The sequence below is a fragment of the Mycetomoellerius zeteki genome, unplaced genomic scaffold, assembly GCF_001594055.1.
Source record: "Mycetomoellerius zeteki isolate Tzet28-1 unplaced genomic scaffold, Tzet1.0 scaffold265, whole genome shotgun sequence".
In the NCBI taxonomy this organism is placed as follows: Eukaryota; Metazoa; Arthropoda; class Insecta; order Hymenoptera; family Formicidae; genus Mycetomoellerius; species Mycetomoellerius zeteki.
The window spans coordinates 14,642-37,302 of NW_017257244.1; the positions used below are offsets into that span (position 1 = coordinate 14,642).

At 32.9% G+C, this 22,661-nt stretch overlaps 2 protein-coding genes across 8 annotated transcripts; both read left to right on the top strand.

The window, feature by feature from the left end:
* The first annotated feature begins 2,710 nt into the window (after positions 1 to 2,710).
* On the top strand, positions 2,711 to 16,530 carry Nhe3 (Na[+]/H[+] hydrogen exchanger 3). Of its 7 annotated transcripts, none has more exons than XM_018450110.1 (13): positions 2,711 to 2,980; positions 3,748 to 3,974; positions 4,517 to 4,594; positions 4,703 to 4,779; positions 6,614 to 6,823; positions 7,354 to 7,604; positions 7,865 to 8,067; positions 8,292 to 8,557; positions 8,737 to 8,788; positions 9,730 to 9,786; positions 11,992 to 12,219; positions 12,393 to 12,479; positions 15,846 to 16,530. In XM_018450110.1, exons 1-13 carry the CDS (start codon positions 2,737 to 2,739, stop codon positions 15,936 to 15,938), a joined length of 2,073 nt encoding a protein of 690 aa, XP_018305612.1. In that variant the 5' UTR covers positions 2,711 to 2,736; the 3' UTR covers positions 15,939 to 16,530. The 7 variants fall into 7 exon arrangements, with proteins under 7 accessions (XP_018305612.1, XP_018305615.1, XP_018305611.1 ...); XM_018450113.1 differs by lacking the exon at positions 15,846 to 16,530 and adding an exon at positions 14,966 to 15,051; XM_018450109.1 differs by lacking the exon at positions 15,846 to 16,530 and adding an exon at positions 13,898 to 14,959.
* A 2,689-nt stretch (positions 16,531 to 19,219) lies between these two features.
* On the top strand, positions 19,220 to 20,986 carry LOC108723988 (histone demethylase UTY). The gene is made up of 3 exons (XM_018450070.1): positions 19,220 to 19,936; positions 20,111 to 20,707; positions 20,819 to 20,986. Exons 1-3 carry the CDS (start codon positions 19,220 to 19,222, stop codon positions 20,984 to 20,986), a joined length of 1,482 nt encoding a protein of 493 aa, XP_018305572.1.
* The last annotated feature ends 1,675 nt before the right edge of the window (positions 20,987 to 22,661 follow it).

Sequence of the window (22,661 nt, forward strand, 5' to 3'; positions counted from 1 at the left end):
ATAAAATTATTTATTAAGCGTGTTTCTTCTGTACAAAGCTAGTTATTACTTCATTAAAAAATTTTATGTCTTAAACAATGTTCATAAAATATCCTGATATATCAGTTCTGTAAATGATTGATTCCTTCTAAAAACGCTCCATTATTTACATATGAATGTCATTGAACTTTTATAAGAAGTCCCATCGTTGAATGATATAGTAAAGAATGAATATATTTATCACTCCACACACGTTCATAAATTCATCACCGCGAGGTGTTTTTCCTCGATTGCTCTGAATTTTTGCTTAATATCTTTTAAAACTATTGAGTGTCTGAGCAAACGGCAAAATATGTCGATTTTTTTCGATGCCCAATCTACTGTCAAAAATTCAGAGCAATCGAGGAAAAACACCTCGCGTCATTCCTTTGTAAGGGCAAGAGCGATCATAAAGAATTTCATAACATACAAAGCTTTCTTTGCTGAATATGTCATTATGTTGTAATGCTTGATGCCGATGTCTAGTCAAGTCTCCTCCTTTTCTCGAGTTGGTCCGTTGCACTTATTATAGTTAATTAAGCACAATTACGCGTATGTTGATCACTTGAATGCTACGATCGCATGAAATTGGCTGCCGGAATCGAATGCGACGTGTAAGAAATCCCGGTAAAAAATTTTTCATGCATGAATATGTCTAAACATACACAAACACATATAAATATTCATATACATGTATAATTATATATGAAATATGTCGATACATGTTTATACATCCCTTTTTCTTTTGTAAAATTATTTTTTAGTGTAATAGAAATAATAATAGTAATGTGAAAACATAAAAAATAATTAAAGGGATAATTTTCGCATTGTTTGTTTTAGAAAAAAACAAATTTGGAAAAATGTAAAAAAAATTGCTCATACATAATTATGCATAATTTTATATATAATTATACATAAGTAATTTTTTTTACATTTCTTCAAATTTGATCATGTTTTCTAAAACAAATAATGCGGAAATTACCCTTTTAATTATTTTTAATGTTTTCACATTGCTATTATTATTTCTATTACACCAAAAAGTAATTTTATAGAAGAAAGAAGGATGTATGAATATATGTATGGACATATTTTATATAAAATTATGTATGTTTATGAATGGTGGTGGAAAAATTTTGCTGAAATTATTATTTCACGTTTTGAAATATTTTTCAACAAAATTTCAGCATTTCAGAAAAATTTCAGTTTAATTTCAGCGATTTTTAGCTAAAAAATTCATTTTCAGCAAAATTTCAGAGAAATTTCAGTTTAATTTCAGTGATTTTTCGGTATGTTAACTGAAAAATTCACTTTCAGTGAATTTCAATAAATTTTCAGTAATTTCGCTGAAACGTTCCAAAACATGGAATAATTTCAGTGAAATTTTTTCATCAGGGTATTTATACATGTTTATGTATATTCATACATAAGGTGCGGTCGAGTTGCCACTATGAATGCTTCGAAACATTTTTTTATCGATCAATGAGTGAAATTCTTTCTTCTGATTGGTTAATCAAATGCTTCGAAGCATTCGTAGCGGCAACTCGACCGCAAACTGAAAATCTATAGTGCACGTAACGTAAACTGTAGCATTTTCTGTGCTGGCAGTAAATTTGGAACACAGCCAGAATTTACTGCCAGCACAGAAAATGCTATATATATATACACATTATATTCATGGTTGCGTTCGGAAACATCACTCGAGTGCCTCCATGTATCGTTTTATCCTCGTTGTTCACCCAATGTTAAATAAGGATAAGATGATACACGGGGGTACCCGAATGATGTTTCCGAATGCAGCCCATGCATGATTAATTTTTTACCAGGAAAGGATAAAGCCTGATTTATAATGGTAACCGTTAACTTATGCCGGTGCCGGTAAAGTTCAACCATATGATTTCAATGCTTTCGTTCATGTATGCTTTCGTATTAGTATGAACGAAAGCATTGAAATCCTATGGTTGAACTTTACCGGCACCGGCATAAGTTAACCGTTACGGCCATTATAAATCAGGCTTAACATGACTTTAGCGTTCACCATATCTGGATCCATATTATTGCAAAAACTTCCTATTATTAATAAATGATACGAAATATATTCTACAGTCTTTGAAGAAACAATTCTCATCTATACGTCTCATTGAAACTATAAGATTTATTATAATTTCCAATCACACGTCAATTTTACTTTATTGTCAGTGATTTAATTTTTTAAATTGTCGGTCACTTACTGACGGTCGGTAAAGCTGTCGTAAATCTTACCAATTGTTAATAATTTGCGATCTGTTTTAAATATTTGAAAATCGAGAGGAGGCTCAAGTTTACAATTGCAAGCTTGATCTTTTATGTGCTATCAGTACATCCAGAAAAAACTTGTACTACGAACGGAATAGCTTTAAGACTCGATTCTACAAATGTATTAAGATTAACTTTGATCTCGGTTTAACTTATTGTTTATCTTTTTCTAATTCATACAATTAGGAAAAGATAAAAAATAAAAATTGAACCGAGATTATAAAATTAATCTTACATTAGTAAACCGGACTTCAATCTCACATTATTTAATGTATTTATTATTTATAGCTTCGATCCCTTTCAATGCCATTGCAAGTTGCGTGCATAAAGATGTATGTATATGTGTATGTATCAACTATCAAGTGTGTGACTCACCTCACTCATCCTTTTCTCGCGCGCGCGGATGTCGCCCGACGTTGGTCGAAGATGGCGGCGAATGGCGGCGTACGTTTTCTGCTCCTAGGAGTTTTGTGTACTTTTCTCCTGAAACTATGCAATGGCGCGGCGACGGACATCAAATTGGACGCCAAGGCTCAACTGTTGCACCGGCTCGACAGTCTCAATCTCCTGCTCTACACGTTCCTATTGATTTTAACCGTTTTAACGATATGGATGTTCAAGCACCGCCGCTTGAGGTTCCTCCATGAAACTGGTCTGGCTGTCATCTACGGTGAGAGTCGTCTGCTATCGACAATTTTCAGCCCTTTCTTTTTTTTTTGTTAATACACGAGTGTAAATATGACATGAGCAAATTGCACAAGTATGCATCATCAAGGGCACGTGTCACGTTCTTTCACTGAACCTTCGTCTATTTATGGAATAACAACATGCAAATTTTACACATTTACTTAACTCGTATACTTACGTTACGAAATCCCTGTCTCAACTTTCAATTTTTTTCTTTAAAGTTATTTTTCCTTTTATGCCATGTATAAATTAACTGTAGAAAATAATTATTATTACAGACTTTTTTTGTAAAATAATCGAAATGAGAGTCTAGTTATGGAAGTCGGTGATTATAATATTATTGATAATCTAACGATATGATTTAATGATAGAAAAACATTTTATGAGATTAACGTCTGTGAAGTTTTTATAAAACAATTGTGAAATAATAAGCTTCTTAGAAGATCTTATATGGATATGTATTTTATTATTGTTCTTAAATATTTGGATAAGTTAATTTTAGTTTCATAAGAATAAATAAAATTTGAACTGTCTTAATTTTCAAGACTTTTATAATAAAGATTTGTGAATGATTTCGTAGCTCATATTATTCTTATTTTGGAATTTGAAATGAAATTAAGTACATCATTAAAACACATTCTTAGATACAATTTTAATTATTGCTGCTGATAACACGTTAGATAATTTTGTTTATTTTGGATAAAACTGCAAAATAATTGTATTTATTTAAGATAAAATTGTTTGTTACAGGCTTAATCATAGGAGCAATTATACGTTATGGTTTCACGACGAGCAGCACTATTTTACATATGCCGGTGGTTCCAGATAATTCCAGCAAATACAATCAGTCTGTACCACCAGATACACTGTGGTTACGTTTCCCAGAAGACAAGGGTGGCGGTGTCGTAAAGAACAAAACATTTGCATACTCGTTTCGTGGCGAAATTTACAAGGAAGATAATGAAATCGATTTGAAGGTGACTTGAGTCCTTCGTGAGATGATAGGTTACATCATTTGTCTAAAGAAAATTTTCAGCAAACAAATTGATAGCAAATTGTTGCCATGTTGGCATCAAACTCGCTCAGAGTTGATGACAAATCCAGTACCATATATACCAGCAATAAGTTCATGTTTTGCTAATAAGACCGGCGTATTAAACAATAAATTGGCAACAAAAGCGAGCAAATCTTTGATTGGCTTTGTTTTTAGTCGATTCTTGTTGTCAGCTTGTCATCAGGCTTTGCATATTTTTGCCAAATTGTTCTCATATTATGTCAGCAGTTTTTGTTGTATATCTGCCACCAATTTGCTGACATTGAATACAAAAATTTGCATCACATTTGGTGCCTTTTTTTTATATAAAATTTGGAGCAAGCTTTTGACAAAATTTGTTTTCAATGGACTTAGCTAATTAGGTTGTTTATTGATTTTTAAATAACCCTAGATAATTGTTACATTAAACTTGAAGTCATTTTGCTTTTAAAACAGTTTATTTAATGGATATAATGGTTGTTGCAGGCGACTTTTGATCCTGAAATATTTTTTAATATCATATTGCCTCCCATTATCTTCCATGCTGGATATAGTTTGAAGCGTGTAAGTATATTGATCTGTTTATTTCTTTGTTGGAAACAAAGAACATAATAATGGGATATATATAATGTGATTCCTATTTATAATTCTTTGATAATCGAATTCTTACAGAGATACTTCTTCAGAAATTTAGGTGCGATTCTCATGTATGCTTTGATAGGAACCTCTATATCAGCTTTTGTTATTGGGTAAGCTTTTCCTTTAATATTATTTTATTGTGGTAATCTTGAGAAAAAAATATTAATTTATATGTCTGTTATTATAGATTTTGTATTGTTATTGATATACAGGGTGTTTCCAAATTAAATGGCAAAACTTCGGGAGCGTGTAGAGGAGTAAAAAACTAAGAAAAAAAGTCCTATAGACATATGCTCCTTTTTGCTTTGTTTCGCAGGAAATCACGAAAAAAGAAAAAAATATATTTAATTTATTATTTTAATTATTTTATTTATAAACTTTTTAATGAAGATTTTGTTCGAAATGTGCACCTCTTGCAGCAATACAAGCATTGCATCTGTCAAACACGGCTCTTGTAGCAGCCAGGCACTGTTCTTGCGATATTCTGTTCGCTGCAGCTACGATACGATTTCTCAAATGTTGCTCTGATTGAATAGGCGAAGAATAAACTTCTTGCTTCAGAGTACCCCATGCATAGAAATCTAATGGCGTTAAGTCGGGCGAACGAGTTGCCCAATGTACTGCTCCTCCACGTCCAATCCATCGTTGTGGGAATTTTCTATCTAACCAGGTTCTAGCGACTCTGCTGTAATGAGCAGGGCATCCATCTAATTGAAACCACATTTCAGTACGTTGTTGTAATGGGATGTTTTCTAAATAGTCAGAAAATTCATTCTCCAAGAAATTTAGAAAACGGTCCCCATTTAATCTTGCAGGTAAAAAAAACGGTCCCACTAAAACGTCGTTCCAAATTCCAAGCCAGACATTAACAGAAAACTCTTGCTGAAATTTGTATTCTCTAACAGACCTGGGATTTTGATGAGCCCATATATCATAATTCCTTTGATTAATTATTCCACCTCTGGTAAATGTTGCCTCATCTGACCACATTATTTTAGATGGAAATAAAATATCATTGTGGCATGTCTGAAGGTACCAGTTACAAAAGTTCAATCTGTTCCAATGATCTTGAGGTAATAAATTTTGCACTTTTTGAATGTGGTAGGGATAGCGATTATCTCCTTTTACAGTTCGCCAAATTGTTTGTGGTGACACTCCCAATACAGCCGACGCATTCCGAACGCTGGTCTCAGGATGATTGTCAAAATGTTGTAAAATACGATTCCCTGCCTGCAAATCTCTTCGTAACGCTGCTTGAAATCGGTTGTTTTCTTGTCGAATTGAAAATGTTCCAGTCTCTCGCAATCTATTAAATGTCAACATAAACACTCTTCGGTTTGGCACTCTTCTGTTTGGAAATCGTCGTGCATATTCTCGCACCGCCTTTAAAGCATTACCGTTGCAGAAACCGTATACAAAAACCATATCAGCATATTCACTATTAGAATACGTACGCGGCATATTGCAAAAGACAAAATTCATCTACTGTTAAAGGCTTTCAAAGAGCGACTGACAAATTCATAACAGAAAGTGGAAAATGTAATCAAATATGTCGGTGCTAGATATGGCAAGAAATGTAAACATTTTTTTTCGATTTCTCTGAAACGGAGCAAAAACGAGCATATGTCTATAGGACTTTTTTTCTTAGTTTTTTACTCCTCTACACGCTCCCGAAGTTTTGCCATTTAATTTGGAAACACCCTGTATATATTTCATACTTAATTATTTTTTAATTATTGCATGTTTATGTACGGCTGTTATCAGACTCTTAGCAACAAATAAAATATATTTACAGAAAGTATTGCGGATCTTACTTTGCATAGCTCGTACTTTGACCGAGCTTATCTATTTCTTGTCTTGCCACTTATAACTAAAAATAGTTTATTTTCTTTTAACGATTTGTAAATTTTATTTTAATGAGTTGATACCGTATTATCTGTATAGAGCTCTGATGTATGCCTTTGTACAATTGATACCACATCTCTCCACATCGTTCACGTTTCTGGATACTCTATACTTTGGCGCTCTAATATCGCCTACGGATCCTCTGACAATAATATCCATCTTCAACGACCTACATGTAGACGTTAATCTATATGCTTTGGTATTCGGCGAGAGTGTATTGAACGATGCGGTCGCTATTGTACTTAGTGGGTTAGTATGCAGAAATTTTGCAGAATCAATCCTACTTTATTTTTCCTGATTTTTGAGTATAGTACTTTAGCCATCGATTCTTTCTGCAAAGAAATTCTTGCAACAGAAAAAATTGACGATTCGAAATAGCCAAAGAAGTTGCGTTACTGAGAAAAAGATATTTAAAAATTTATTCGTGAAATATAATGTCTATTTCATTAAAATAAAGATTTAAACGGTGAAATAAAATTTTATTTCTAGCAAATAAACCATCTATTTTATTTTTTTTTTTGCAATTAATGAAATATATTTCACAGAAATGTATATATTTTGCCACTGTAGACAAATTTTTTTATAATCAATAAATATCGAAGAAAATGTCACATGTAATTTGCGAATATTTCGACTTTTTTTCTCAGTGTATGAATTCTGCAATAAAAAGTGGACATTACATGGAATTATTTAACAATATATTACAGCTGTGTAACTTAGCGATATACATATATTTAATATAAATACAGTATTGAAAACATTCTGATATTTCAATTTAGCTCAATACAGAACTACGCAGAACGATACCAATCGGGATCGGGCGGTTTCGAAACCGTAGCTTTCTTCCAGGCGTTCGGAGACTTCGTTGAAATATTTAGTCTGTCTCTCTTTATTGGTGCTACGATGGGATGCATCACTGCGTTATTGACCAAGTTCACCAGAGTTCGAGACTTTCCTCTATTAGAGTCGGCGTTATTCGTTTTAATGTCATATAGTACATTTTTAATCGCCGAAGCTACCGATCTTACAGGTAATTCATAATATTTTCGCATGTGTTATATTGTGACATCAGAAATAAAAAATAATACAAATCTTTCTCTTAAAAACCAGTTATTAATCATCTATTAATAAAAGTAGTCACCGTTGACTTAACAGCTTTTCCATGCGGAAAGAAGTTTTTTCTAATTCCCTTTTTGATAAAAACTAGAACTAATGTCTTTATTTATAAAAATGAAACCTAATAGAAAAATTTTTTGCATCAATCTAACAGATTTTATTATGAAATTTTAGGCGTGGTTGCTGTTCTCTTCTGTGGAATATGCCAGGCTCATTACACGTATAACAACCTGAGTCTGGACTCGCGCCAGCGTACGAAACAACTGTTCGAGCTGTTAAATTTCTTAGCCGAGAATTTCATATTTAGTTACATCGGTGTCTCGATGTTTACCTTCCCAAAACACCATTTTGATCCTGGCTTTATTTTCGCAGGATTTGTATCCTTATATTATATATCTACAGAGATTGTACCAACCCCATTGGATACTCATTTGATTTTTTCCGATTGATTCCAAAAGAATTCTCTAAGAAAATCGTTTCAATTTAACGCAGTATACAACATGACTGTCGAAAAAATATCATTTAAGTAGATATCAAGCAAATTCTATTCAATTTATTTAATTTAATTCATAAAATACTTTATCCTTAACATACTTTACAGCTATGCGCATTACTAGGTCGCGCGGCTAATGTTTATCCGTTATCCTTCATACTAAATCTGGCACGAAAGCCGAAGATATCGTTAAACTATCAGCACATGCTGTTCTTCGCAGGATTGCGTGGCGCCATGAGCTTTGCTCTCGCCATCAGGAACACCGTGTCGGACGCCAGGCAAGCTATGTTGACCACAACTAGCTTGATCGTTATATTGACGGTTATTCTACAAGGAGGCGCGACAACCCAATTTTTAAGCTGGTTCAATATTCCGTGAGTAAAACACCTAAATGTAACTCAATATTAATTTTTTAGAATTTTATTCAAAAAAAAACAAACGAATTTTTTCTGACATTAATAATTTGTTGTTCCTTGTTTCCATTTGATTTGTTATCAGTACAATTGATTCTGCTTTTCATTGTCACTTAAACTGTTTTTTTTTTCTTTTGTAGAGTTGGAGTAGATGAGGAAATAGAAGGACTTTCTCATAATGGAACGCGCAGTGTAAGTATGACAGAGTTTTTTTATTCGACAATCGTATTCTCTATACTATCTAGAAGAATTAATATCACGTAATGCAGGATAGAGACATTGTGTAGGCTGTTTGCATATATACACATGTATATTAATATGTTCATGCATTGTATAATTTCGACACTATACATAGCTAAGTACGATTGATAGCAAGATTTACGATTATCTCAATATAGCAACTTTGCATGTGTAAAGCAGTGTTCTTATACTCTGTAAGATAATTCATTATTTATAATTTAGACAATAATGATAATAATTGATAGAATAAATATAACGACGTACGCTATATTAAAACGAGTATAAGAGCGTTTGCTTTAAAAAGATATAAAAGTGTAGGCATTTGTGCATGTAAGTTTTATTGTTTCATACAATGATCTTTTTTTATGATATGTTGCTTTTACCCAGGTGTACAATTTGTTAGACACTATCGGAATGCGTACTGATCTTCTCGTTAATTATAAAATTGAAGCTTAGAAAGTTTTGTTTTGCCATGCTCCTGCTAGTTTTCTTTTAGTATGAAAAGTAGTACTGAAGTATCATAGATTCAGGAAGTTAACAGTGAACTGAATGCTATAACGATTGTATTGACACCGATACAATGTCAGTGAGCTCAATTTTTCGATATTATAGCTACATAGTTGTATGAAAACATAATTGATAGTTAAAAGTATACCTATCTACTTACTTCAAGTTCTGCAAAATGTTTTGTGATTGTTTGAATCACGAATAACATTTGTACGAAATTGCTTTGCCGAAATTGTATCAATATATAATCCTCACATCCTGCGAACTCGCATGCGTATTACATTACTTTGTAATATTCGACAGTGAATTGTAAATATTCGCGGCTAAAAAAACGCGCGCGCGAATGTTGCGATTTACAAGACAATTTAATTTATCAATGTTAATAGTCTGGCGGCGAGGGTGGCTACGGTGATCTGGACATACGTAGGGGAAGAAGTCCGCCGGTACGTTATCACAATTAAAGATTGACTTGACGCACTATTTTCCTGTTTGACAAATTGAAAGTTTAAACGATTTAACTTTTTTTTTCTGTGTATTTCGATGACTCACCCACTCTCACAGTTCGATTTATTATTTACACACAACTATTAATATAAATATATATATTAATTTTTAAAAAATCATTCAGCATATATAGTAGATAGTATACACCATACTGATTGTGAGTAAAAAAGTGAACTTAGTTGAAAGCTCAATCATATGGTGTGTACCACTTACTATATAAATGCTAAATGTTTTTTTTAACTCTTTGTATTTAAAGTGTATTGAAATTAATAATTGTTGAAACTTTATTTTCAAATTACATATATTAGTAGAACCCGAGTAATACTAATGGGATCTGTAGCTAAAAGTGGAAATATTTATCTTTTTATGTACTTTGGAGGGGAAGTATCATGCTAGATTTGCGAAGTTAATACGCCATATTTTCAATTTTGACTTTTTGATATAAAAAATGCGGAACTCTTTTTATTTTTATAAGGAACTGCAGAACTATGAAAAGTATTGCTAAAATTATTTTTTTTATGTTAATTGAGTGTTGTGTTAACTTCACAGATCCTACTTTTGAGTATCCGTGAAATTAGCACTACATTTTATTAATGAAAGAAATAAGGACAGTTCTAGTAGCATTTTTTATATAGTTCCTTATAAAAATAAAAAAAAGTTCCCCATTTGTTTTATATTAAAAAACCAAAATTGAAAAATTACAGCCGAAACTCTGTTCAAAAATAATTATAGAGTATAGATCTCTGCTAGTACTAACCAAAAATGTCACTGGAATTGCGATAAATTATAGCGCGACGCATTTTCTCCAAATGTCATGCTGTCTTTTATATAGGATGTTAAAAAGAAACCATTCAGTCATGCTGTCTTTTATGTACGATGTTAAAAAGAAACCATTCAGAGGATTTATATGGTAGATAGTACACATCATTCTGACGGGACGTCACCCAACTGTCCTGCATCGATTTGTTTCTCCGTGAAATATGTTGTCAAATACAAAAATTTAAGAGACACGTATTTTTTAATACGTGCGCTAACTCATGTTTAAGGGGTGAAACACCCCTTTGAAAAAAAGTATTTCTATTTCGAGCCAAATATCATCGAAATGGAAATACTGTTTTTTTTTTTTAAAGGAGTGTTTCACCCCTTAAACATGAGTTAGCGCACGTATTAAAAAATATGTGTCTCTTAATTTTTTGTATTTGACAATATATTTCACGGAGAAACAAATCGGTGCCGGACAGTTGGGTGACGTCCCTTGTGAATAAAAAAGCATTAGTGAACATACGTCGAAAATTCTACCGTTTCTGAGATATAAATAATTTTGTTTGTTAATATCATAACTGACTTATTGACTTCTACGTGTCGTATGCGACGTGAAGATTTATCTCAGTGTTTACAAACGATTTTGAATGTTTTGATTTAATTTCCTTGTTTATTTACCATATAAATACTGAATGGTTTTTTTAACATCTTGTATATGTACATACAGTTCATGCAGCACCATGCAATTCTCGTAAAAATAACTGCATGCATCAAGTGTCGCTTGATATCTTCATTGAAACTGATTTTTTTTTGTTATTGTAGCATGTGAATGTAAATCTATTATATGATTTATACGATCCCTCTACTCATATTGCAAATTGCAGATTTATTTTATTAAGGCTTTTGATCGAATTTGTTAACTGCACGTGCCTCTTGTTATTTTTTCCAGTATGGTTTTTGTTATCCATTCTGTATGTTGGAGAGTAGCTGGAGAACACTTACATTCCCCCATATACATTAACAATACCTACACAGACATGTTTAATATGTGACACCAGAATCATGATTAATAAGAACGCATGTATTTCTTCATAACTAATAATAAATGAAGGTAACTCCGAACATCTAATAAGGATGTCATTAGTATATTGATGTACTAATAACATTAGTATATTGATATACTAATCACATCCTTTTATTATATCCTTTTATGTTTAAAAAGAATTAAAAATATGTATATCTATTTCGATTTTATTTTAATGCGTTAATAAATATATGTTTATAAATAATAAATGGGAATGGTATACTTTTGTTTAAAGATTAAAGGAAAACTCGCAGAATCATACAGGATGGATAACTGATGCATTGTTCACATTTCACAGTATAATTCTATGCAGGACGGATCGTTACCAGGCGGCGGCAGTAGCAGTGGTGGTATCGGTGGCACAAAACCTAATGAAAAGGCGTTGCTCGCAAGAATTTGGGGCGATTTCGATACCAAATACATGAAGCCCTTATTAACGCATTCCAGGCCTACGTTATTAGAAACGTTGCCGGTCTGCTGTAGTCCACTAGCAAGAATTCTCACAACCACGCAACAAATGACACAGGTAATGTATCGTTCGAGTTATATGTGTTAAAAACTTTATTTTAAAACATCAATTATAACTATATATCATCTTAGATGTCTGTATTATAGTATATTGTTACAACATAATACATCAGATCATAGAATAAATGAAAATAATTTTACTACATCTATAATATAATGACATTGCAACAGGACGAGGTTGCAAGGAAGGTCGATTCAGATTCGGACTTCTGCTTGGAAGATCGCGAGATGGAACGACGCAGGACCAGCGTTCAGCCGGTGAGTTTCCATCAGCCTAATCTCAATTATACTGTTAATCCGTGCTATCAGCCTAACAACAGCAGCACAGACGTCGGCACTAATCCGGACGAGCCCTATGTAATTCTCAATTTACACAGAAGGTAGAACTAACAGCAATCCTAACACCACCACCTTTTGTGTATCTAAACTTTTTAGGCTGAAGAAAGGAAAAGCGGGAGAATGGAAGAGTCTTGTATACATATTTCGCGTTAAACGCGGAATTACAATTTACTTAATTCTCATGTAATTTGCTTCACATTCGCATTCGTTCATAGTTGTATACAATTTCGTTACAAGTTTCATGTTTGTTTTCCACGAACATGACTGATACATCATACAAATGAATCTCATATCTCATTTCTTTTTTTAATTCTTTATTTTGATTGTGAGTGTAAACAATAATAGCCTGCGGCTAGTGTGTGTACACTGTATATTTCTACGCATGTTCTCTATACTGTATATGTAATACAGACAATACGTAGAGATGTAATCGCGTAAACGATCACTTTACATTCGACTTTAATAATCGTCTCTTCTTTCTTTCGTTCTTTTATATAAAATACAAGCTTGAATGTCTATTGCACGTAAGACTAATTTTATCTGGATGATATAATATCTCTTGTTTTCGATTTCCGAGTTCAAACCTTCTAGTGGAACAGCAACAGAGATAATCGAAAATTCGAATGTGATAGCAGCGTAACTCATAAAACGGTACCTCTAGGAGAAATGAATTTAGAGTTTAGTAATTAATTTCAAAAGATGGAAAAAATCAGATCTACAAATAAATACTTTTGTATAATTACACAGTTCTAATGATGACTTGTCACCAATTAAATAGCGGAATCTCAAGTTTTATGCTGCTATCGCAATCAATGTCTCAATTTCGAAAACGACAATGATAACTGTAAATACACCGTGAATTTTTAACAAACCTGCTTGCTTAAGAATAAGGGGAATGTACGTATGCTTGTTAATGCAAACCGACTTTTTTCTGCTCTGCCCCAATCTTATAACACCGTGCGTGACAGATAGTGAAATGTTAATGAACCAATCGCCGTTACGAATGACTCGTAACTTCTTTTCTGTCGAAATGATTTTATAACTGTGTAGCAAATATAACTATTCTAGTCAATGATTGCCTATGGTGGACATATAACGAGAATTAATGAATAGACAATAGCGTGTGATATTCATTGCATAACGATGGAATTAGATTTCTTATTTATAAACTCGATTCGAAAATTATGTTTAATGTACGTAGAGATGACAAGCTTCTCTGACCTGTTTTTTCGCTCGTGTGTCTTTCTCTTCTTCTCTTCAGAGGGAAAAAAAATCACAGTCATATACATTTGCGGAGCGCACGTTTGACCGTACTTTTTTTTCATCGGTTTTTCTAGAGAGAGAGAAACGATGACAGTGATGATTCCAATTCCGATGACGAAGACCTCAGACTCATCGGAATGGAGGGATTTATTCCGTTACGAACGTTGTAGCCAGAAAAACGCTCGACGAACGATCCATGTGTACCTAAGATCTATACGGCAAAAGACAGATTCTTCTCTTTGAATAATTGCGAATAGGTCATAACACGCGGTGATTTTCCGAAAGTATTAATATGTACGTATAGTTTTAATGAGAACGAAGATATATGCCGGTTTGTGTGTGTGTTGTTTTTTTTAATTATATATAATATATATTTTGAAGTATAATATACTTCTATTTGTAGTACACAGAGAATGTTAGAGAAGAAAATTCGGGACCTGGAGAGTACGTAGTACTTATTAAACTGAGTAAAAAACAATGCTTTCTTAATCTCAACAGAACGTTTCAACAGAGGTCTAACGCGCGAGTACCACGTGTGAATACTCCTGGATTCTTTCTTTTCTGACCACTGAAATGTTTGCCAAATTTTTTGCGAGGCTCAAACGATCGAGCATTAAACATAATTTTCAGTGTTCATTAATTCTAATCGCGCAAGAATTGATGATTGTAACTGTAAAGACGGAAAAGGCATTGAGGCTCTATTGCTGCTGTGATCTTTTAATCCTTACTGTAAAAAGTTATATATTCATTTTCATAAGTTCATTTATAAGCTGACACAGTGGGGGAAAAGAGTATTCATACATCTCGTCTTTTTTAAGATAACTTTACATGAAAATGCAATATTTTTGACAGAACAGATCGTTTGTAATATTGCAACATTAATTTCAATTCTTTGTAAAATTTTATTCGAAAGAATGAGATTGCGGATACTTATTTTACCGACTGTGATTCTCGAGCGTTTTTTTTTTTGCATGCAGTCAATTTTTTAATGTTAAAGGATCTCTGGCATTAATCATCTCGCGCTGCCGGCATACTTATCCGTTTAATATTTGCATGCCGCAATATACTACTTCACACGTACCTATCTTAATTTACGTTGTTTTCTCCTTTTAGTTGTATATTTTTATATTATTTATTCACAGACGAATGTCAGGAGCTCTGCACGTAGATCGCAGTTGTGAACATAATATTTTTAAGATATTTTTGGCGTTTTAAGATTTATTTTAAGGTCCCAACATTATATGTTTTATATAATTGTTGCCGGTGATCTGTCCATGTATCTATGTTTAAATATTGAGTTGTTAAGCGTTAATTATGTAAGATATATTTCCTGAATCTGAATTGTTAATTTAAAAAAAAACTAACGTTATTAAGGAGTTTTTATCAGATTTAATTCCTTTAAGTCTCGCTAAGATAGTTCTAGCAGTAATATTACGAGCTCGTATATTTACTTTTATATTAATGTAACTGTTACTTATAATTTGGTAACGAAGTCAATATTGCAAACGCAATGTAGTTTCCAGGCGTGATACTTTAGGCAACGAAACCACGATCGTTGCTTGGTCGATTGTTGTCGTTTTTTTTCTTTTTTTTTTAAATAAAAATACGCAGTATTACTTATCAACAGATTATTCTTATAATAAAGAATAAATTGCATACGTATATACAAGTAGGAAATCGACAAAATTGAAACATAATGTGCTTTCTGCTGGCAAATTAGCACCTTGCAATTTTTTGTAAATAGCGTTAGGCAAGTTTTATTTTTTCTGGCCTCTCAGTTAGATTCACTTTGAAGCCGGGTTTTGATTCGAAGTAGATTCCAGGCCTATCTCGATGACACAATCAACCAATTCTATAAATAACATTACAATCTCAGCTCATGTACGCGATGTATGTAAAAGTTGTCTGATGCGCCAGATTGAATATAAACGATTAATCGATTAATGTCAAACGGCTTACATGTGAGAGAAGGTATGGTTCTGGAATCGATTCTTGATGTGTGTTTAATACTTTGTGAGACAGCTGGGGACCGTGATGATGATGGGAGAAGTTAGTCCGGGACCACCGCTGCACACACGAGTCGCCCTGCCCGGTCTGGTCGGCAGACACTTATAAAATCTTTCTTTATAGCCGATTGACCGTTTCGTTTCACCTCGCTCAATCACTTTCAATGTACAATTCCTTTCCGGTTATCAGTTCAAAATCAGCCGCACGGTGATTTTAAATATATATTTTAAGTATATATTTATTGCTGTTGTAAATTAATATTTAAGTTTCAATTAATTATTTAACAAGTTCTTCACCTAGCCAAAACGACAAGGGTGCCAAGAACCGTATTAATTGCAAAGAATCAATTGATATCTGATATAACGTGCTGCCGATTTTGATGAAGTCTTTCTAAGCGATTGTATACTGCAACCGATGGCAGAAGCTCGCGACAGGAGCTCATAATCGGAATTGCTGTAGAATTTTTGAGGAACCAGTTGTGCTTCCTGTGCACTTTTTAATAGAATAGAACGGAAAAAGACGAAGGACATTTTAGTCAGGAAATATTTCCGATATATATACACGTTCATCGGTTTCTCTAGATAGATTAATTTTGAAAAAATCATGCCATATGTTGAATATTTCTTCGCGAGCTTTAATTATAGTACTCTGAATGTGTGATGAAAGTCATGATGTGTACAGAATGATTCGCGTGATCCATTACACGTTAATATCTTATATAAAACATACATTGAATAATTATATAACGATAATAATTATATTACATATTTATATATGTATTATATATATTCTATTATGTAATACTCTATATATAACATTATATAATAATTATTGCTATATAATTATTCAAGATATCTGCCGAATTCTTAAAAGTGACTTAATGGAGAATGCATCATTTGCTTGCCAATTGTACAATTATATAAAAAAATCAACGTATGTCTTTGTTTTTCTTATATAATATAATACCTAGTATGTAAATAATGTATTCTCTTTTACCGTTAAGCGTCACCATTAAGAATTTGTTAAAAGTTTAGATTAATTAGTGAGATACTAACTTGTTACAGATTATGCGCGACTCGCATACAGTAATTACGAAATATGAAAATTATAATTAATATATGTCGATGAAATAATGATATAGCGCAAGAATCGAACCTGTATTTAATCGATATACGTAGGGATGAAGCTAAATCAGTTCAGAATTAGTCAGAGATACGCAGTAAGATTTGTACATCGACTTGGCATCCAGGACAACCTATATAGATTGATTTCTATTGCGCGTTACGCGAATCTATTCTATTTGAAGGTATTCCGCATTGATTTGACGACAGATAGAATCACGTTACGTAATCGGATTTTTTCGTCTTACGAAATTATTAAATTTAGATATTTACAGCAGTCGGCGAATTGACTTTGCCGTTATGTACAAAACTATTTACGCGGAGTGCGGGGAACTCCGTTTTACTGTTTACATTGTAACATTTTAAGACTCCTGTTGCCTTGCTGCAATCGTATCAAATTATCACACCAAACGCGAAAAATCGTATAGATTCTTGCATCACCGAAAGCTGTTGTCTCCGCTTTAGAAAGAGATTCATACGATTTTTCGTTTTTAATCATTTTCATAATTTTTAATTGTTATACATATAATGAATAAAAGTTACAATGTGTTACAATGTCTATGTGATTGATTTTTTAATGTAGTAGCAGCAGAGGGCGACCGCGAGTTTTAATCTCACGTATTCTTAACGATATGTAACATTACAACGCGACAATGTACAAGACGGGTTTAAGAGGATTTATCAATTTTTAATTTGTACTTTCGAGCAAAGGGTATATTTATCAGCTTCCTGATATTGTTACAATACTGTTGCGAATTCTCCGGTAGAGTGAAGTCAAATCTACGATACTCCCGAAAAGAAACTTACATCAGTTGTAATTTTTAAATAAGAATGCGAATACGGCGTGAGGATGTGAGAGGACTTTTAATTTAGTCGTTGGCTGTGAAGATTTAATAAAACTGTTCGCGAACGTAGAGTATTAGGAAAATAAATCCTTAGGACAATGTTCAAATAGCATTGTATTTATCAAACATATAACGATTCGCGAATTAATTCTTCGAAATAAGTATGGTGTTCGCGAAGAGATTGTTCTGAGATAAATTGTAACGATCTGCGTTATGGTGAGCGGAATCGCAAAATGAACGTATTGTGCTCCTCCGTATAAATATTCGTGTTCGTGAATCCAATGTATAATGTGTAATCGTAACGCATATATGCAATGAGTATAACAACGTTGTGATACCATGTACCACACTTTGCAATGTTTAATAAAAAGTATTTGTAAAAACATGTGCAAGGTCTACTCTTTCACCATTATTTCGGGAAAGCTGGAAACATGTTTAAGAAAAATACATATTTATTCGTTACTCAAGAAAATCTTCATAATTCTGTTTTACGGAGTCCTGATAAAATTCTTTGTATACATGTGTCGTACAGCCTTTAAAGTCTCACATAACTTGGATTAATATCTTCCTCATTTGTTGGATGTTAAGGTCCCTGAATAGTCATCACAGCTATATTGAACGTGACGTCAGAAGTGAGAAATGACGCGTTAAATTTTATTACGTGCCATTTATAAATAAAGACAATTTGGATAAAACAAAATGATGAGATTACTTTAAAACATTTGTAAAAATGGACGAAAACTATGTTTATCCTCCCTGACAATCGGTAAATAATCGTAAAAAGTGATAAAAGGCACATGAAGTGCTTTTATTCAATGCGCATGCGTAGTTTATTTTCACTTACATGTGCCTTTTATCACATTTTACGATTATTTACTGACCGTCAGAGGGGATAAGTATATTTTTCGTCCATTTTTACAAATGTTTTAAAGCAATCAAATTGTCTTTAGTTACAAATGGCATGCAACATAAATTAACGTGTCATTCCTCGTTTTTGACGTCACGATTCAATACGGCTGTGGCGACTACTCAGGAGCCTTAAAAATAATTTCACATATGAAAAGATAATATTTTGGTAATAAATAAGAAACGATATCTGATGATCAGTGTCTATCTATAGAATATTTAAAATGTATCTATAAATCAAGAAGCTTTAATGTGGAGAGGAGGGGATGATTATATTATTGAATCTATGTCCTCTCTATTCGTATCACTTTGTCCTTCAACTTTCAAATTTATTATCGAACGTGTTAATAAACAAAACAGTTACAGTTCATGTGAGCGATAGTGAAAAACTTGTACTTAGTCGTTAGCATACTCATTTCTTATTTCACAGAATTTATTTATTGCTCTTTATAGTTTTTATTTAATTATTCAAGATAATTAAATAAACAGGCAGCTGAAACAAGAAATAAGCTTGTCAATGGACGCATCAACGATTCTCAAAGCATGTAAGGATGCTGGAATGAACGAGGTACCAAAATGTTCATTGGTAAACGATTGTTTACCACTAGACCCACCCAAGCAGCAATTAACAAAGGCAGAATTGTCGCCGCAAATAAAGAGATATCATATAAATGACATGGAGGAGGCATACCATTCGAAGCTGCAGGAATTTTGTCTGACGCATCCCATTGTTATGATACATGGTCTTACGGAAGCGCTCAAGATTAATCTGACCAGTTTTTCGACCGGGACTCTGGTCGAAACAAATCCCTCCAAGAGAGTAGAGATACGTGAACAAGTAAAGTACGCTTCTGAGGAGAATTGGGATAGAAATCAAAAAAAGAAAATCTGGAAATATTTCAATCACATGAGTTCTATGACGATCAGAGAGTATGCGAATTATCAAGCCCAAACTATCCTGGATGATTATAAAGAAAATACGTATGGCAATGTATCCACTTCCGACAAGCTCGATCAAATATCCAAGGATAAAGTAAAACAGAAAAGTTTCAAAACAGAAACAGTGAAATTTGCTACCAACGTGGATTTATCAAACGCGAACAAGTGGAAACTGCAATTAAATGAATTAACAAAGTTGCCTCCCTTCCTTAGAGTTGTAAATTGGGACAATAATATGCTTACCCACGTGGGTCATAATATCTTAGGGATGAACACCATTCAGTTATATATGAAGGTACAAAATAATTTATATTATAATAATAATTTGTATCCTTATAATTCTTATATAATTTATCGTAAAATCATGTCATTTGATATAACATAATTTTAAGTTGAAAAGAGTATATCCAACGATATATTTGCAATTGGAGTTGATTGAGATTCAATTTATATATGCAATTGTCTTTAGGTACCCGGCTGCAGAACGCCTGGCCATCAAGAGAACAATAATTTCTGTTCCGTCAACATTAATGTCGGACCGGACGACTGCGAATGGTTCGCGGTGCCGCACGAGTACTGGGGCGTAATACATTCGCTTTGTAATCAAAACGGCATCAATTACTTAAGTGATAGCTGGTGGCCACCAGATTTGGACGTTCTGCATAAGAATAATATTCCGGTATACAAATTCCATCAGAAACCAAGCGATATCGTGTGGGTGAACGTCGGTTGTGTGCATTGGGTGTATGCGGTCGGCTGGTGCAATAACGTCGCGTGGAATGTTGGCCCGTTTACTGCTAGACAATATGAGCTGGCGATAGAACGTTATGAATGGAACAAGGTGCAAAAATTCAAATCAATCGTACCGATGGTGCAGCTTTCATGGAGGTTGGCACGCAAGACTATAGTCTTAGATCAGCAACTGTTCCATCTAATCAAGAACTGCCTGAAGCAAACAATGATATACAATTATTTGATATTCGAATTTTTGAAAGACAAAGGTGTAAAAATACAATATGATAACCAACTCAAGAAGGAGAAAACGCATTATTGTCAAGATTGCAAAGTATGTTCCTCATTTTCAATATATTACATTACATAATATGTATTTAAAGCATTTGTTGCAAAATGCTATTATATTATTTAACATTAAAAACAAATTTTTAATTTTTTGCAGACCGAGGTGTTTAATATATTGTTTTGCAAAGAGGAGGAGAAGAAATTTATGGTATATTGCATAGATTGCGCGCTGAAGAAGTCTCCTTCGTTGAAGGGATTTGATTGCTGGAAGAAGTATCGTATGAAGAAGTTGATGAAAATTTATGATAATTTTACATGCTCTTAATTACTAGTACCATTATCACCGTCAGATGTGGAATTATTGAACTTCATATTTTTCTTTTTCCCGTTTAATTCTAAATTCAAAAACTATTGGTATCTGTATTGTGAATTCAACATCAAGCAAGACTTATATTATGAAGAGTATAATGCTATACGTTTTATTTTACTTTTCATATTTTAACGCTATTATTACGTCACAAATATGAGTAAAGGAATAGAGGAAACATGGTCCACTTTGCAAGTATTATTGCTTCATAATGTGACTGAAATTGTAATATCTAACATTGGACTAGGGATGGGTGATACATATCGAACTTCTGATAAGATTCGTTAAGTATATGTAATTTAGTACGGATTGAGATTGGATTGAAAGTTTATCAATCAAAGCAAAATTTATTAAACTTTAGATTAGTGTGGAAACACTTGGATACTTACTATACAACTTTTTCGATATGATTTACTTATGAAGATTAAGATAAAAAGGAAAATCTTTACTAAAGATATTAAAAATTGTATAAGCATGAAGAATCGCTTATCTTCAATTAATCCTTGTTAGAAAAATAAGATGAACTGTCATATGTAAAATTACTCAAATAATTTATATTTTTGTACGCGAATCGATAGCAAGATTGAAGAAAAGATTTTAATTAGCGAGAACGTCCTTAGAATAATGTCTTTTCATACAATGTGTTACATGTTATTGCATGTATCAATACAACTATTAATAAAAAACTTATGATTTCTTGTTGTCCGAAATTTAATTCCCGGTATAAATTTTAATTAAAATTTAATTTTTTCAAATTAATTTTTTTTACAAAAATTACTTATTAAAATCAATAACCATCAAACAAAGGTCAACACGAAATAAAGGGCGTAACAAATTATTATCATGATGGTAGTTATCATGATTTTCTTATTGTTTTCTGCAATAATTTCCGTTTATTCTAATGTCAGGCGATTATTTGAAGGCATTCCTTTGCATTTTATAAAAAAATTCTAACAACTGATTCATAACTTTGAAAATACCGCGAAATCTGTTGGTCTGAGGAAATTTTACCATTAGGAAAAGTTGTTGTACTGACGTAGCACAATTCGGCACAACTGAAAAAAATCCAAAAATGCCGAATTTTTTATTTATCCCCATCCTTTTTTTAAAAATTTTTACCGAGCCTTAAGCTAATCTCAACTTTTTATACGCGTGCTTCGTAGATCTTGAATAGCACAACACAGCACAATTCGCAGAATTCGATTATCTTACACCTTTCGCAAGTTATACATTTGAAATTTTTCATTCCTAAAAATTCCTAACGGTTACTGCATAACTTCGTCGATATTGCGAAATCTGTTGATCTCAGGAAATTTTGCCATTAGGAAAAGTTGTTGTACTGTTGTAGCACAATTCAGCACAACTAAAAAAAATCCAAAAATGTCAATTTTTTTATTTTCTCCCACGTTTTCAACAATTTCTGTCGTCTCTCCTGCCATTCTAAACTTTTTATGAACGTTCCACGTAGATTTTGAATAGCACAACACAGCACAACTCGCAGAATTCGCTTATTATCTTACACCGTTCACAAGTTACACGGGCTTGAAGTTTTTTATTCCTAAAAATTCCTAAGGCCAGCATAATTTTTTTTTTTTTTGGAAAACGGTTCATGTTATTGAGTTGCGGTTTGCGG

Coding starts and splice junctions, on each gene's coding strand:
- Nhe3 (XM_018450108.1), top strand. CDS start 2,737: ATGGCGGCGAATGGCGGCGTACGTTTTCTGCTCCTAGGAGTTTTGTGT. Junction 2,981..3,747: donor TGGTCTGGCTGTCATCTACG/GTGAGAGTCGTC, acceptor TGTTTGTTACAG/GCTTAATCATAGGAGCAATT. Junction 6,824..7,353: donor GTCGCTATTGTACTTAGTGG/GTTAGTATGCAG, acceptor ATTTCAATTTAG/CTCAATACAGAACTACGCAG.
- LOC108723988 (XM_018450070.1), top strand. CDS start 19,220: ATGGACGCATCAACGATTCTCAAAGCATGTAAGGATGCTGGAATGAAC. Junction 19,937..20,110: donor CCATTCAGTTATATATGAAG/GTACAAAATAAT, acceptor AATTGTCTTTAG/GTACCCGGCTGCAGAACGCC. Junction 20,708..20,818: donor ATTATTGTCAAGATTGCAAA/GTATGTTCCTCA, acceptor AATTTTTTGCAG/ACCGAGGTGTTTAATATATT.